The sequence below is a fragment of the Xiphias gladius genome, chromosome 7 (assembly GCF_016859285.1).
Source record: "Xiphias gladius isolate SHS-SW01 ecotype Sanya breed wild chromosome 7, ASM1685928v1, whole genome shotgun sequence".
NCBI classification, from domain to species: Eukaryota; Metazoa; Chordata; class Actinopteri; order Istiophoriformes; family Xiphiidae; genus Xiphias; species Xiphias gladius.
The window spans coordinates 17,473,443-17,490,195 of NC_053406.1; the positions used below are offsets into that span (position 1 = coordinate 17,473,443).

Genomic DNA, 16,753 nt, shown 5'->3' on the forward strand with positions numbered 1-16,753 from the left:
TTAACATAATGTGATTATTCCAAATACTGTCACCTCTTTTATGACAACTGATGACATCTTTCCTGTAACTAAAAGAATTTTATTTTGAAAAGATTTTTCTCAATTGGTAAGAAATAACATCAATAGCACAGTTGCAAAATATGGGAATGAGAATAACATCAAAAGCAATAAAGCTACTGTAGCCATCATTGTTAAGCGTCACAAATAGTCATGGTTAACAACAATAACACATAGATCAGATAATAACATAAAATAGTAACCAGGCAGTGTCCCCCATACATATTTAAAATTCAAAGGCAATTAAGGCTGGAAACAGTAAAATCACTTTATCTCAGAGGAAATATGCAAAAAAACAAGAGCAAATGCTAAATGGAAAGACTTTGGAAACATGAAGAATACATACATGATTTTCATTCATGCACAATCAGTGGAAAACTTTAGGAAAGTGTACAGACTTTGCTTCTGTGCTCATACTGTGTGTGTTCAGTGACAGTCTTCACGGCACCGCTTGTTAGCAGGACAAGGCTGACCTTCTGACAGGCTGAGCTCATGCTACTTTATCCTAAATGTATTGAGACATTTTCCCGTCTGTTTGTAATCAACCAAGTTACAGTGGCTACAAAATCTGTGTTCAACAGCGCTGAGTTTTGCGTCAGAGACCTGGAAAGAAGTAGAAGCGCTTTGTAAGAGTGCATCTCTCTTTGGTTGGCATCTGTCTTTTGGCGCCAACAGAAAAATCTTCAAAGCGTTGCATGACCTGTGTGGATGAAAACGGACAGTGTATGAAATTAAGTAAAGCTTCCAGTATTAAAACAAGAACATCATTATTACGGCTTGCTCTATGGTGCCGTTCCCTCATAACTGACATTACCTTCCATTTATACACATTATACATGTATATCTTACACTCAGAACAGATTTAGAGCAGTTTACACTTGCAAAACTTACTTTTCTGAAAAGTTCCTCAATGTCATCCTTATGTGCAACAGTGTTGAATACCTCAACAATATACTGGATCAGAAGAGACCCGCTTTTTCTTTGTCTATATGAGACAGTATCTGCAGGAAAAACATAGAGAAACAGAAAAATACATTTTGTTTTTACTACACAAGGTAACTATTCTTGGTTTTTGTGAATGCAGATTACTGTTCATCTTCACTATGTCACGAGCTTTAGATCTGAGATCTGATAATATTTTCAGTTAAACTGACCAGGGGTGCAGGAGAGAAGAGAAATGAAGTCTTTTTCTTTGTGTACACATTGCAGATTATCATCCTCTATGTCTTCTTCAGCGGCAGACGCAGATGGACATGGCTGTGCGACATCATCACAGACCAAAGCTGTGTCTGCACCATCACTAACAAACACAGATCCTTCCTTGTCTGAAACACACGTAAAATATTTGTCAGTACAGTTCATGACAACCTCACTCACGTAAAGAAAAGCAAGCACGATGCGAGACTTTCATTTGGCAGACTCCTAAATGGATTTGTATGAAAGTTATGTGTATCGGTGAGAATAGATGAGAATCACCTCCTCTGCAGGCCTGGATGATGATGATTTTGGGCTTGTTCAGCAGTGCCGGACATTGCTTTGAACCTAAGTGTTTGTAAATATCGTTGATGGAGAACTCATCTGGTTTCTCATCGCCAGATATCTTATTTTTCCAGTTGACACCAAGGACAACTCCCAGTTTCCCGTGAGACATGATAACCACCAACACGCTGTCTGTCGCTTTGAGTTTAGGATGTGCAGAGAACTCAATTAGAGCATCCTCCATTTCCTGTGAGAACAAAAAAAAGTCAGGTATCAGTTACTATGTCTCAAATTCAACCAGACAATTTTTTTTTTAAATTTCCATTTTCACATGTACCTTTCCAGTGAGGTTTGTGTGCTTCACCACCTCGTATCCCAGAGCTCTGAGCAGTTTCTCCGTGTTCTCCTCGTCCTTCTCAGCTCCATTTCTGTTTAATTTCTCATCAGTGAACTTTATATTAGTGATTAGCAGGGCCACACGATTCTTAATATCATTTTTGGTCGCAGGGTAAATCTGAAAAATGAATTTAAAGGAAGGAAATTAAAAAAAAATGTAACCATATATTGTTACATCTACGTCTACGTTGTAGATTTTCATAAGAAACATGTAGGATCAAAGAAAACTATTATATTTCCACTTGTTAAACAACACCGTTGTGTCAAGGTCAGGTTAACTGAGATGCAAAACCACAAATTTAATAATCCGGTTGCATTAAAACAAACATTTTTTTCACATTGCTGCCACTACTGGCAAATAGCAGCGGGTAAATCTATCAATTAAGCCGCATGAGATATTTGATACGCCTTTTATGAATGACTAACATTTTTATCATTCTGTTTCTCCCTCCAGAATGCCCCAGTGGTGGGGATGAGTATGGTTGACCACTCCTGCTCCATCTGGGGCTCCGCAGCTGGGAACAACACCACACAACAACTTAAATTACTGTTCAGAATTCGAAGTACGTCTATTCGTGTTCAATATCTGATAAGGGTACTGTACAAGTGGTTTGGATAAAAATAGGAGGAAGCTGAAATATGTCAGCTCACCTGGTGGAGCAGTCTGACCACAGGACAGGCCCAGCTCAGAGAATAGTGTAGGATCTCTGCTTTGAAGGTGAGCGATCATCCTCCTGCTGGCTCCATCTCCTTTCATCCTCACGGTGTCGATGAGGCAGCGTGCCTTGCTCGCTCTGCTGCTGTTCTCCTCAAGTATTGAGTCTTTCTCCCCATTGTTCACGATACCATCCTCTAAGAGGTTGTCCAGGAGCTGATTGATAAGTTCTTTGGTCACCCTGTCCACAAAGTCTCTCCTCACCCTGACAAGATCCCTATCTTAAAGAGGGAATACGGATCAAAAGAAATTACACATCTTAAATGTTGGCCCTGGTAAGGTGATTTCAGTGAAAGGTTAGGTTTATGAAAAGGAACAGAAAAAAAAATTTAAAAACGATGCTCTTCTGTGAAAACCATGTATATCCAACACATTAGCTTTTCAGAAGCTGAGAAAAACGGTCCAGTTTTTCAGTTTCACGTCAATGCATTTTTCATATAATCCAACAGGTTTTTAAATGGTTTGTTTAGTTGAAGAAGCAGGAAATCATTTTCAACCTATAAAGGAACACCTAATCCTTCAGTTTACCTGCAAAATTCAAAACCATGTCAGGGAAAATACCAGGGAAACCCAGCTAAAACTAATGCAGTCTAATACAACAGTCCTGCAATAAATCCTCCCTTCATGAGGGTTATAATGTTCAGTTTTGATTGAAATGGTTTCGGAGAGGTGTTGATTCAACTGTACGATCATTTTAGACACTGTAGTTTTCTGCTGTCGAGTTGTGTCGTATTTTCAAGAGAGGTGTTTCTGTTACTTCACCTACGCTCATTGATATACAGAAGACGGGTGGAAAAAAAACAAGAGAAACGCTTTTCAGCACGACGCGATGCAGTTCAACAGCAGCGCAAACCAAATTCTCGGTGACCAACCATTCATCGATGATACATTAATCGCGTAAACTCACGACTCGGTAATTTTCTTACTAGTGAGTAACAGGAATTCATGATACACCCTGTAGGGAATCATCAGTATGCATTAAGAATATTTCTATATATATATATATATATATATATATATATATATATATATATATATATATATATATATATGGCTTTCCTGGTATATCTTTTCCTGAACAAACACTGTCAACGACAGACCGTGAGCCGGCTACGAATAAAATGTTGTCACCTTACAAAAAGCCTGTTAATCTGAAAAGGCTGTATCAAGTTTTTTATGTATTTATTTATTTTTCCTTTTTACCGACTAAGTGGAGTGAGCAGCTGCAAAAATAGGGCGGGCACGTTCGCCGACAAAGTGAAACTATAGTACGTGGATCACATATGAAACACTAGAAAAAGCCAACTCAAGGCTCTGATTTGACAGATGTTCACTGTAAAGCTACGGAAGCCCAAGAAATCATATTTCTAATCCCGGTCCTTCTCGCCGCTGTTCTGACACACACAACTCACCGTAGACAGGCTTCAGCTTATGAAGGCTGTTATGATTGCCGACTGATCGCCTGCAATGCTGCCGCCAACACGCAGTTTACCGCGAACCAGGGTCTTTTGTTTTCTTCTCCTGCAGAGTGCATGTAGACCGTTAACTCTCACCTTCCCTGGCACAGACCTCGTGCCTCGGAAGCGTTTAAACCGAAGTCAGCAGAGTGCCGAGGGAGGCCGCCCAGGTCCCAGTGGGGCACCCGTGCGTAACGCGCACCGCGTGGGACGATCAGGGCTCTTCCCGCCTCTGACCTACTTGACCTGATCGCTGCCGCCGTGCAGGCCAACGGGCCCGGCGATATGAGAAGCGCCGTAATGGAGCCTACTTTTTAATCCGGCTGACCCTCGACCATTCGAAATAGTTCAGACCTGAACCACGCACGGTTCCCTTAAATCAATCATTAACAGCGGAGGCTTTTCGAAAAATCTGCACGGGCCGTAAAAGACACCCTCGCCTCTGGGAATGATAAACAAACTACGCGTCGTAATCGGCGATAACAGTAATCTACGGCAGAAGTGTTAAGAGTTTCATAGTGATACCGACAGAAATGGAAAACCTGTCAGTTACTAATGAGCACACCGGTTTATTTTTTCTACTAACATTGCCCGTGAAACCAGATTTCGGTATCGTCTTATTGCAGACGGATTGTAATTCAAGTGAATGTTACAAACCACGAACAATTCGTTATGCAAATAATGGGAATTCAAAAATGATAGCGTAGGACTCCCTGGGAGTGGTTGCAATGACATTTTAAGGCAATTTATCCACCAGCAAAAATAATCAGTACTTCTTCTGTTGGAAGAATTACATGGCAGTGAAATCTCGTTTGACAGAGCCACAACATATTCTTCAATTTTATAACTTGGCCCACCCCCTGAAAGATACAATTTAAATCCTGTAACCTGTAGTTTCCCTGTCAGTATTACAAAAAAAAAAAGATATAATTTATCCTACTACAGCATATATTTATTTATAGTCTTTAAAGCTGCAAGAAAGTTGTATTTGTTAAAGAATAAAGACTGAAAATGTGCCAGCTACATAATGATTAAGATATTGGTGGCCTCATGGCAAATAGGTCAATTAAAACAACAAAGTTAAAAACATACCATGCTGTAATGAGTAATGCTTTGCCACTCTTCCTCCTGCACTACTTTCTCCCTATTGTATAGCTTTTGAATATGAATACGAATGCAACCAAATCTGAGAGTAGATCTGGCAATTCATTTTGAACATCTGTTATTTGATATGACCTTAAAAAAATTGCACGTAGCGGTAGGGATGAGTGTGAACGACCACCTCTGGTCCCCTTGAGACACTGCCCCTGGAAACAGGGAAACACAGCATCCCGGCTGTCAGGATATCGCCTCCTGTTCCTCTGTGCCACATTGTTGTTCAAAAACTATTAAACACACATCAGTTAGAAACAGTGTTGCACCGGGTGACACCTTTTTCCCTGAGATGAACATGGGCACTGTAGTTAATTTAGAGTCAATCCCACATACATGTTACTTATTGTCAACGGATTTGTTGACAATATGAAATTGTAATTGTCAAAAAAAATGTAATATGTAATATGTAACATAAGTAAAGTCCCTCAAAATTAAGTAAGTAGGATGTAAAGTAGATCCACTGCAACAACTGTAAGTCTCTCTAAAAAGGCAAAGTATGTGTATGTGTTTCTGTTGCCGTGCTTCCTTCCTAGTATAATACTAACATTTGAATCTTTAATCGTTGTTGATAGTTTGCCATCTCATCTTCAACAAAGACTTCATGTGGTAAGGTTAAAGAAAAAAAACAAAAAAAACCACCACGGATTTCAAAGATCATGTAAGGGAACTAACGGGAACGCTGAGCTTGGCGGTATTCTCCACTTCCCTTACAGGACTGACCTAGTTCAAATATCAGGCGGATGTTCCCAACAAGTGAGTTCCCAGATCCCGTCCAGCCGCCCTCTGTTCGTGAACACACTTTACTTTGATACCTGACCGGCTCTGGCTTCTTGGAGGACGGTCGCTTTATGATCTGTGCAGTTCGTTTGACCATCGCCGCCTCGGCGTCCTGCGTTGAGAAGTTCGGCTACGCACCGAGTTGAACTTAACTTTGTGGCGCCAAGCCGACTTCAGCGGTCGGCGATAGAAACGACCTCAAGTGCCCACGAAAGAACAGATCGCCCCCCCCCCCCGTGTGTCATTTACAACTTGAGCAATGCCTACACGCTCGCTTTCAAAGTGCACTTAGACCACGAATCCTCTTACCTGCCATTGCCCATAAACCTGGTGAGGCCGACACTTACGGATGCAAGTCCAGCGACTTTGACGTTCACGCGTAAACGCCTTCCTGCGTTCGGGGCGCTACAAAAGTGAAACTGAAAAACTGAAACCTCTGGCTCGTCTGTCCAGATCGGCGTTACCCGATTCAAATGACATCATGTAGTCCACACGGAGCATGTACGGTAGAACCAGCCCAATTTTCATAAAAGTATCCCACTTTTTTTTTTTTTTTTTTTTTTTCCATTTAGGAGATTTTGTGTGTGTGTGTATCTCATATAATTAGATAATATTATAATTAAAGATTAAATTGTTTTAAAAGTCTCCCCTTACATGAAAAGATGTAGGCGTGTACAAGATACAGGAAGCATAATTTGCCCTGGATTCCGTGGGTTACAACTTGGCTCGTTTTTTTTTTTAGCCTTCATTTGTTTTATATTTGGGAAAATTAAAGACGCCTAATTCGCTATTAGCAGTTCACGGTTTGCACAGGACCCGTGGGTGTAATGGCATCGGTCGGGGAATTACCTTGATACTAAGGGACAATTTGAAAACCTGGGTCCTGCATGCTGTAAGGAGCACTCTCTTTTTCTGTCACTTCAGCAATTTTATGGACGTGGATTTGAGACGGACACGGAGATGATGCTACCATCGTAAAGTGTAGATCACACTGGATCTAAAAAAAATATGTGTATCATGCTACGGCTTCCGACTACTAGTTTTAGCATGAATCACCTCCGTGAGCTGTGCCTAACTGCCACTGCTGCTGGTACTGCTGCTGCTGATGGTGTTGATAAGTAGCCAAACTACACCAACTAACTTCCTGTCGTTCTTAGCTCACCTGCTCGCACAGTACATTCACCTCACCTCTCCCCCTCTACACCTCCCTTAAAGTTTGAATAACTCTGGACCATATCCCAACTTTTCGTAAGTGGAAAACCGCCCTAGAAAAGGTAACCCAAATAATAAGAGCCCGTCCGAACCAATTCTTAACCACCCAAGTAAGGAAACGGTTGCACAACTGAGCGGAAACCCCCCCCGGAGCGGGCGTCACTGGCTCCAGATGTTGGCTCGGGACGGGTCGGAGTCGAAGGACTTTGCTTCTCCTACACTGCCTCCTCCCTTCAAAATGCCACCATGAGACACATACAATGCGGTAACACTAGGCGGCACTAAACCACTTCTCCTCATTTCTAACGCCCCAAAAAAAAAAAAGAAAACATCAGAGAAGAAGAAACAACTGACAGACAAAATGGCTGGGGGACAAAGCTAGCAGCTTAGCTAATGTAAACATCCACCAACAGTAGATTGGAGCTGGAGCGACGACAACGTTACTCGATAGCTTTTTGACACTGCGAATGAGAGTGTATGGTGACACAAAATTCACAACTCAGAGCATCTCCATTAACGTAGTGTTAATCTAGCCAGTTACCTAGTTTCGCTCTGTGATTAGCTTAGGTAAACACTGGTAGCTAGCTGTAGATTAGCTTATTGGTCTCGCGGTTTTGAGTGTGACACAGTCTTTGTAGCCACAACCATTTAACCGTCTTTCCGAAATGATACGAAGTAATGGTAACTACGGGACAAAGCTGTTTTGAAGCAATTGTTTTAGAGTTAGAGTTATTGCTCTGTCAGTCGAGTACTGTGAGAGCCAGCTAGTGGCTATCACGTAGCTTATGCTAACCAGTAGATAGGTCAAAACTGGAGATATTCCTTTCGCTATCATCAGATGTAATTTATTACCCCCGAAAAATAAGTCCGGTCAGAGCTGGCAAGGCCTTGATTAAACTGTGCAGACCAGGCTACATTAAGCTATTGTTTTAAACTAAGGTTTTAGTTAAATTAGCTGGTAAGTCTGATCAACGGTGAGATTTGGATTTGAACTCAGCTACAAGTTAACGCTGCGGAAACTTTTCATCAGTTTTAAATGTGTTTAATAATTTAATGTATTAATGAGCAGTGAGACTGGTTTGTTTTTGTACAAACGAAAATGCAGAGTTTTGGCCCCTGCGATGCTGGTCGTACTCACTGCTTTGTTTTTTTTTGTTTTTTAAAGTATTCTGTCCTCTGCGCCCCCTCCCCGGCAGTTCTGACTTTGGTGAAGGATGATGAGCCAGCGGCGTGGGATCCATTTGGACCAATCAGAGCTGCTCTGCAAGAAAGGATGTGGTTTTTACGGCAACACTGCTTGGCAGGGCCTGTGCTCGAAGTGCTGGCGAGAGGAAAATCAGCGAGAAAGGCAAAAACAGATTCAAGAGGACTGGGCACTTGCTGAGAGGTCTGTCTGTCTCTCAAGTGTCCTGTGTACAATTATTCCTTAATGGCAAATACTGTCGCTTAGAACACTTTCGTTCTGTCACATCCTAATTTTGTTGGCTTGCTCTGCTGTCTGTCTGTCCATCTGACAACTATTAAAGCTGTATTTTCCTTTCCCTCCCAGGCTGCAGAGAGAGGAAGAGGAAGCATATGCAAGCAGACATCAGAGGGCCCAATCACAGCCTACTATCGCACCCTTCAGCAAGTTTGAAGAAAGAAAAACCAAGGAAAAGTCCAGCAAAGTTAACACAGTTACAAAGTTTTTTATTCCTTCCACAAAAACACCACCCAAAAAAGGTATATATATTAGCACATATTCAGCTGTTAGAATCACTCTGAAAAAATGCAAGTGTTTGTAGCTTTGATTTAAATAACATTAAATGTCTTCCCCCAGATGCTGCTCCTTTTGACACACAGTCCAGCCCAAGCCCGAGCTCCTCCGCAAGCCGACATTCCTCTGTGGACAGTGACCACGCAACGCGAGAGTTCATTGATTTTCTCAAGCCTCTGAAGTCTGGCAGGGAGATCTTCAAACAGTGCCGGGCCTTCACCGAGAGCATGGTCTATAAGCGGGTGAGTTTAGGTGGATTACTCATCATGTTTTTGGGTGTTTGTGGTTGAAATGATCTTGTAGGAACCATTTAGTTGAATAGTTGTGGAAATCCGGACAACCTGGTAACAAATTACCTCTGCTGAAATTCAATTTTGGGTTAAGATTGAGTTTTTACTCAGAAAGCACTGATAGCAACACTGATGGTTTTTTCCATTCATTGCGCTGGCACCTCATGTTTGCTTACTACCAGTGTTTATCTGTTATACTGTTCTGTCCTGATTTATTACTAAACACGTCTCTCTTTTCAACATCCCAATTACTGAATGAAATGGGCTTAAATTGTTTCAACTCAAATGCTAAAAATATTTAGCAAAAATGTTTAAAAAAGCAGCATTTATTGTTGGCACGACAGTTACTTTATATATATGTTCTACAGCTGTTGAAACTTTGACTGCTTCCCTGCAAGATGCTGACAGTCACACATTTTTGCCCCAATTGAAAACAAATGTTTATAAATATATAATGGGGAAATATGTTCCTTCAGTCATTTCAGAAGTTTTTAGAAGTTCTGTTTTTGTATATATTAACCATTTTTAAATTTTGAATTGTCTCGTAATTGCCACATTTAAACAGATAACACTGTCAATATCAAAACCAGGCTTGATTTTGATGTCTGTCCCGGTACCATTAGCATATTTTTAAGATAAAGTTAAATTTAATCCGAGCTGATATGTTTATATCCATTCCTTGTATACAGGACATGGGTGCTGATGAGCTGTCTGAGTGTGTGCAAGACTTCTACCAGAGCCTCTCAGAGCGCCTCCAGACCCAGTTCAAAGGTACTGCTTAACTCTTTTAACATTTTGTATATGTGATTCTTCTTGCATAACACTCAAGAATAATCAGCTGTAAACCTTGAATGTCACTAACATACAGTGTAAAATGTCTTTTTCCTGTATGTTTTTGTTCTCCTGTTGTTAGGTTCGTCAGATCATGTAGAGAACGTTATGGATGAAGTAGAGAAGTACATGATGACTCGTCTCTACAAGGAAGTCTTCTGTCCTGAGACCACAGATGATGAGAAGAAAGACCTTGCCATTCAGAAGAGAATCAGGTTAGCAAACAAAAGTTAGAATAATGTTTAAATTTTCCATGCTAATAGTCAGCAATTTCTCTGCATTCCTTCTGAGCACAAGGAAAAACAATTTCAGGTAAAATGACTACATCTGAGAGTTACTTAAATTGAAATTGCTATCGTGTTGTGTTTCAGAGCCTTGCACTGGGTCACCATTGAGATGCTGTGTGTTCCTGTAGATGAGGAGATCCCTGAGGTTTCTGACAGTGTAGTCAAAGCCATCACAGGTTAGTCTCACTAGGTTTAATTTTCAGAAGCCGATGGTAGGACATCACATCATTATCTTGGTGGTAGAGATCCATTAGGATTTTCAGATGAACACTTTATCTCCTCAAATTTCTGCATCATAACAGATGTGATTGAAATGGATTCGAAGCGTGTGCCCAAGGACAAGCTGGCATGTATGACTCGTTGCAGCAAGCACATCTTCAACGCCATCAAAGTCAGCAAGAAAGAGGCTGCGTCTGCGGACGACTTCCTCCCCACGCTCATCTACATTGTATTGAAAGCAAACCCTCCGCGCCTGCAGTCCAACATCCAGTACATCACCCGATTCTGCAACCCCAGCAGACTCATGACTGGAGAGGATGGTTACTACTTCACTAATCTGGTGAGGAGATGTGTGCATGCTTGCTTGTACCTATGTGGTTTCTTGGTGTATGTCTCTAACTCTCCATATTTCCAAATTTTCTAAGAAGTTCTCCATCTTATTTACGTCAGTGAGGGCAGGCCGAATAACAGAAACACCCCTCTGTAGCATGCAATATAGCTAAATGGCACCATAAACTACATCCTCTGAAATGATCCTAAAATTTAATCAAGGCCTCTCTAAAACAATTTCAATAAAAACTGAAAATAATGATCTCCCTGAAGGTAGGATTTATTGCAGGACTGCTGTATTAGGCTGCATTACTATTAGCTAGGTGTCCCTAATAAACTGGCAACTGAGTATATACAGCTCCGTAAAAAATTAAAAGACCACTGCAAAATTATCGGTTTCTCTGATTTTACTATTTATAGGTATGTGTTTGAGTAAAATGAACGTTTATTCTATAAACTACCAACAACATTTCTCCCAAATTCAGAATAAAAATATTGTCCTTTAGAGCATTTATTTGCAGAAAATGACAAATGGTCAAAATAACAAAAAAGATGCAGTGTTTTCAGACCTCAAATAATACAAAGAAAACAAGTTCATATTCATTTTTAAACAACTCAATACTAATGTTTTAACTAAGGAAGAGTTTTAACTATTTGGTAAATTAACCCTGATTTTCAATCACAGCTTGCATGCGTCTTGGCATGCTCTCCACCAGTCTTTCACATTGCTGTTGGGTGACTTTTTGTCACTCCTAGTGCAAAAATTCAAGCAGCTCAGCTTTGTTTGATGGATTGTGACCAGCCCTCTTCCTCTTGATCACATTCCAGAGGTTTTCAATGGGGTTCGGGTCTGGAGATTGGGCTGGCCATGACAGGGTCTTGATCTGGTGGTCCTTCATCCACACCTTGATTGACCTAGCTGTGTGGCATGGAGCATTGTCCTGCTGGAAAAAGCAATCCTCAGAGTTGGGGAACATTGTCAGAGCAGAAGGAAGCAAGTTTTCTTCCAGGATAACTTTGTACGTGGCTTGATTCATGCCTCCTTCGCAAAAAACGCATCTGCCCAATTCCAGCCTTGCTGAAGCACCCCAAGTTCATCACCGATCCTCCATTAAAATTTACAGTGGGTGCGAGACACTGTGGCTTGTAGGCCTCTCCAGGTCTCTAACCATTAGATGACCAGGTGTTGGGCAAAGCTGAAAATTGGATTCATCAGAGAACATGACTTTACTCCAGTCCTCTATGGTCCAATCATTATGGTTTTCTTTTGCACACCTCAGCCTGGCTCTTCTTTGCTTCTCATTGATGAAGGGCTTTTTTCTAGCTTTACACGACTTGAGCCCTGCCCCTAGGACCCTGTTTCGAACCGTTCTCGCTGTGCACTTCACCCCAGGTGCCATTTGCCATTCTTTTTGTAGGTCACTTGATGTCATCCTACAGTTGCTGAGTGACATTCGAACGAGTTGATGGTCATCCTGGTCAGTGCAGAGTCGTTTTCTGTAGCTTTGTTGTCCCCAATGTCTGCTGCTTGACCTTGTTCTTATGAACCGCCGTCTTAGAAATTTTAAGGATGGAAGCAACCTGACGCTCACTGTATCCCTCTGCCAGTAAAGCAAAAATTGAACCCTTTTTTTCCCCACTCAAACTTGTCTTTTCGCATGGTCAATAGTTATTTTTTTGATTCCAATTACTCTTGCAGTACTACTAGCACTGTTTATGACATCCAGCTGGTCCTATTGCAAGAGGATAGTGATGACCGCAGCAGTGGTTTTTACACTTTTCCTCATTAAATAAGATTTGGTTCAGCTGATCACCTAATCAGTACCTCATTAAGTAGAATGAGGTGTGCTTGTGTTATAATTCAACAGACACTGGAATGGAATGGCTGTCATACGTGTACAGATGCTGATATCAGAAAAATTTGCAGTGGTCTCTTAATTTTTTCCAGAGCCGTATATTTCAAAAACAGTAGATGTCTGATTTTTGGTATCAGTCCAGCTCATCTTGAAATTCTTCTCATATAGAATTTCATGTTAGAAGCAGTTGAGTCACAACTCAAGAGGCTGTGTCAGTAAACTGTGATGCAATGTAGCCACAAAACGTGTTAAAATTTTTTGTAACATGTCTTGTGGCTTAAGTGTAACACCTATTGCTTTACTGTATGCTATGGTAGCAAAGTGGGAAAAGACAGATTGAGAAAAAGAAGTTACAGTTAAAAAAAGTCAACTAAAACCCTTTGTCACAAATTGGCTCTGCAATCCTAGTCAAAGTCAGTTGAAAGGTCTTAAAATCTCCAAAATTTCAATGCTTTAAGTGGTCTTGAACACAGTGCAATTCTTTTTTTTTTTTTTTTTTTTTTTTTTGGAATATTTATGTCTTAATTAGAGAGATATGATAGAGAGATGACAGGAAATGAGGGGAGAGACATGTGCTACTTTCATTTTCATATTTTTGTTAGTTTAATTGGTCATTTTCACCGCTGCAATTGGCACTTAAATCTAAGAGAATGTGGCCGCATATCATGTCATACCTCTCCTCTCGTTTCCTGTCTGTTTCAACTGTCAACTGTCTAATTAAGGCAAAATGCCACAAAAAATAATAATTTAAAAGAATCTAGGTGAACCTCATGTGACAGACTGATTTTCTTTCAATGACCCTCCACATCCCCTCTCCCCAGTGCTGTGCGGTGGCCTTCATTGAGAAGCTTGACGGTCAGTCTCTGAACCTGAGCTCTCAGGAGTTTGAGCTCTACATGTCGGGCCAGGCGTCCCCCCACTGGCCGCAGGCCACTGGAGCTTCCTCCTGCTCCCCAGGCAGCGCAGCTCTCAGTCAGGTCCACAAACGGTTGGACCTGCTAACAGGGCTAGGGGAAAGGCAGGAGCGCGTCATGGAGAAGGCTCGCCAACTGGAGAGTGACCTCATCGACTGGACGGACGAGGTGGAACAGAAGGTGCAGAGCGTTCTGGAGAGCTTCCCACCAGAGACACAAAACCCTCCTGCAACCACAGCTAGTGGGACAACGTCTGCAGCATCATCAGCAATAGACTCTGATAACGTTGAGAACGAGCACTTGCCCGCACCACTGCAACCGCAAGTGTTTGCTGGTTGATGTGAAGAGCTCCGCTCTGAAAAATCTAGAGGCTTTAGTCCACCCTCCACCTTTTCCCTGCTGATAAACTTTGCTGTATGTATCCACATACAGCAGCTGTCTGATATGGGTCCCATTTCCACTCCAGCCATCGCGATTCCATCCATCAATTGTCCTAGAGGCCCTGAAAATACACTGAAAAATAATGGAACAATTGATCTAACAGAATACATTGGCATTTTGGGGAGTGCACTTATTAGCTTTCTTGCATAGAGTTTGACGAGATGATCAATTCCGCTCATGTCTGTACAGTAAAAAATCCAGCTACCAACACCTGGAAAGCTCAACAGTTAACATATTATATCTTGTTTGTTTAGTCCGTACATCAACCAAAGTGTAAAAACTTCCCCTTTTGTGCTGAATTGTGAGTTGTAGACGTTTTAGTAGGTGAATTATTTGTTACCTGTGGACAGAGTTACCTGTCGACTCTTTATGCTAAGCCCAGCTCATCGTCTCCTGGCTCAAATTTCATATTCAATGAACAGACATGAGAGTGGCATCACTCTTCAACAACCAACTCTCAGCAAACATTTCCCAAAATGTCAAACTATTCCTTTAACATCAGCTAAGGTAAAGCAGAGTCCCAGAGGCCAAGTACACTACAAGCATTTTGTTCTGGATCTGCGGCAAAGCACTCACATTCTGGTTCTGTTACTCTGTCAGTGCAGTTTCAGGATGAGCAGACTTGTACTGGCATCCTTAACCCAGCCATGTCCTCCAGTGTTCCCAGGCTATTAATCCCCCTCCAGCATGTTCTGACTGTTGGTGCCTCTTAGTGGGGTGTGCAGGTAAACCTTCCACAGTGACGTCCAGGAGGAAGCCGGATCAGATGCCCAGACCACCTCAACTGGCTCCTTTTATTGCAAAGTAGCAGACTGACTCTTCTCCAAGCTCTTCCCAGACATCTGAGTTGGTCACCCACAATGGCATCTTCAGTACCTCAGTACTTCTTCATCCTTGTTTTTGTTGTTATATTTGTGTAGACAGTATAAATGGGTGGATGTGAGTTTTAATAATGATTCTGTAATTATTTGCAGGTTTTTTTCATTATGTTGTGTCATTGTTAAGTGGACGCTCAGATTGAACCGTACTGGCCAAGTGACATCTAATAGTTTTCGGGAAAGGAAATGGAGAAATGTCAATGATGCAGTACTTAACTTCCCCACACTAAAATAACTCTCCAGCTCATGCTCATGATTTCTGCTGTATGGTCTGTTAATTTCCCTGTAGAGAAATTTTCTGAAGAGAAAGTGTATTTGTGTGTGTGGCGGTTGTGCATGTGGGTAAATGTGGGTGAGTGAGTGTTGCATGGACATGTTCCGTTAATGTAGATAAATGATAAAGACCTCCCGCTGTGTGTGTGGATATTGTGGTCTCATTTTCACGCCAGACCTCCCACTCCAGTAATAAGCTGGATGTACAGTGATTTTATTTTTCTATAGAGTGGCAGGTATCAATTCTTCTGGATGCAATAGGAGACATTAATCCTGTAATATTTACAGTAGTACTCTTGTTAGAGAAAATTGTTTGAAGACATGTTACATCAATTCTAATGGTTGAATAGTAAAATGGTCATCTATTCATTCATCTTCTAAAAAGGGTATCATAAGCACGTCCCATCAAAAAATAAAAATCAGTTTTTAGGTGAATTATTAGTATTATACTCCGTCGGAGCTGTTGGATGATCTAGGTAACAAAGGCAAAGATGATGCTGTTTCACTGTAAACAGAAGACATAAAAATCACCCCACTTCTGTTTTATTAGTCCAGAAAAATCAACATAACAACCAGTTTAATTTATTTTAAAGCACTTTTCTTATGTTTTATTTTTAAGCTCTTAATTCAGTAGTACATTAAATGAAGGAAGTAATTTCTATATTCTGTATTAAAGAGTGGTGGGCTGTTGCCATACAATGTTTTTCAACTGTGTATTGGTATTTGGCAGTCCTAAAATGTTTGTAAATGTTTTAAAAATGTTACAGGCACATTTTTATTTATTTTTTTCCCCCCCTTTGCTCATTAGTTAATATTTCCTTATGTGGCTAGATCTGGATCTTCTTTTATTTCATATTTGCAACAGTATAAACAGTGTGCAGTTGCTTTCCAATTTTAGTTTGAGAAAGAGCTTTTAATGCAGACAACAGCTTGAATAACTTCATATTGCACTATATGCGGAAGCCATTTATGAGGTATTTTAAAAAGTTCGAAGCATCATCTTTGTAACCTTATAGGTTTGTTATTGTATCACATGGGAGAAGGTAACTTAATACTGTCTTTTATTTAAATGTAACTTATTGGGGCAGTATTAGTATATTTGCATCTGTGGGTGTGTGATGATGATTAATAAAAATTGAAAATGCATGTGCGCTCATGTGCATTTCCTGTTCATGGTGTTTCACATGACTATCATGAATTTGCAAGCTAGGAATAAAAAAGAGACAACACCATTTGTGAATTTATTAGGTAATTTCAGATTTGCTGTATGGTGAAGAATAAAAGCCTAAGTACAATGAGACTTTATTAATCCCCAGAGGGAAATCCAAATGTTACAGCAGCACATAAACAATATATGTGCAAAAATAAGCGATCTAGTAGCACAACTCCAAAAGCCTTGTTGAGGTAGTATTGCGACTATTTAAGAGTCA

At 40.8% G+C, this 16,753-nt stretch overlaps 2 protein-coding genes across 7 annotated transcripts; one reads left to right on the forward strand and one right to left on the reverse strand.

The window, feature by feature from the left end:
* Positions 1 to 65: 65 nt before the first annotated feature.
* Positions 66 to 8,498, reverse strand: LOC120791739 (caspase a-like). Of its 5 annotated transcripts, none has more exons than XM_040130378.1 (8): positions 8,387 to 8,498; positions 2,584 to 2,868; positions 2,359 to 2,447; positions 1,874 to 2,050; positions 1,534 to 1,783; positions 1,212 to 1,382; positions 949 to 1,058; positions 66 to 757 (listed from the first exon to the last, which is right to left on the reverse strand). In XM_040130378.1, the coding sequence occupies exons 1-8, from the start codon at positions 8,487 to 8,489 to the stop codon at positions 653 to 655; spliced, it is 1,290 nt and encodes a 429-aa protein (XP_039986312.1). In that variant the 5' UTR covers positions 8,490 to 8,498; the 3' UTR covers positions 66 to 652. The 5 variants fall into 5 exon arrangements, with proteins under 5 accessions (XP_039986312.1, XP_039986313.1, XP_039986315.1 ...); XM_040130379.1 differs by lacking the exon at positions 8,387 to 8,498 and adding an exon at positions 6,913 to 7,343; XM_040130381.1 differs by lacking the exon at positions 8,387 to 8,498 and adding an exon at positions 6,346 to 6,521.
* Positions 7,579 to 15,165, forward strand: LOC120791738 (rab5 GDP/GTP exchange factor-like). 2 transcript variants are annotated; one of them, XM_040130376.1, is made up of 9 exons: positions 7,579 to 7,723; positions 8,445 to 8,635; positions 8,798 to 8,970; positions 9,068 to 9,246; positions 9,984 to 10,065; positions 10,208 to 10,340; positions 10,497 to 10,588; positions 10,715 to 10,971; positions 13,639 to 15,165. In XM_040130376.1, the coding sequence occupies exons 2-9, from the start codon at positions 8,463 to 8,465 to the stop codon at positions 14,068 to 14,070; spliced, it is 1,521 nt and encodes a 506-aa protein (XP_039986310.1). In that variant the 5' UTR covers positions 7,579 to 7,723; positions 8,445 to 8,462; the 3' UTR covers positions 14,071 to 15,165. The 2 variants fall into 2 exon arrangements, with proteins under 2 accessions (XP_039986310.1, XP_039986309.1); XM_040130375.1 differs by lacking the exon at positions 7,579 to 7,723 and having other exon boundaries at positions 8,440 to 8,635.
* Positions 15,166 to 16,753: the final 1,588 nt, after the last annotated feature.

What these genes read in the sequence shown, in the direction of transcription:
- LOC120791739 (XM_040130377.1), bottom strand. Translation starts at nt 6,133, where the DNA reads ATGGTCAAACGAACTGCACAGATCATAAAGCGACCGTCCTCCAAGAAG. An exon ending in AGAAACAGAATGATAAAAAT is followed by an intron (nt 2,051 to 2,358) that starts GTTAGTCATTCA and finishes TTCATTTTTCAG; the next exon opens with ATTTACCCTGCGACCAAAAA. An exon ending in TTGAGGAACTTTTCAGAAAA is followed by an intron (nt 758 to 948) that starts GTAAGTTTTGCA and finishes TCATCCACACAG; the next exon opens with GTCATGCAACGCTTTGAAGA.
- LOC120791738 (XM_040130376.1), top strand. Translation starts at nt 8,463, where the DNA reads ATGATGAGCCAGCGGCGTGGGATCCATTTGGACCAATCAGAGCTGCTC. An exon ending in GACTGGGCACTTGCTGAGAG is followed by an intron (nt 8,636 to 8,797) that starts GTCTGTCTGTCT and finishes TTTCCCTCCCAG; the next exon opens with GCTGCAGAGAGAGGAAGAGG. An exon ending in TGTAGTCAAAGCCATCACAG is followed by an intron (nt 10,589 to 10,714) that starts GTTAGTCTCACT and finishes GCATCATAACAG; the next exon opens with ATGTGATTGAAATGGATTCG.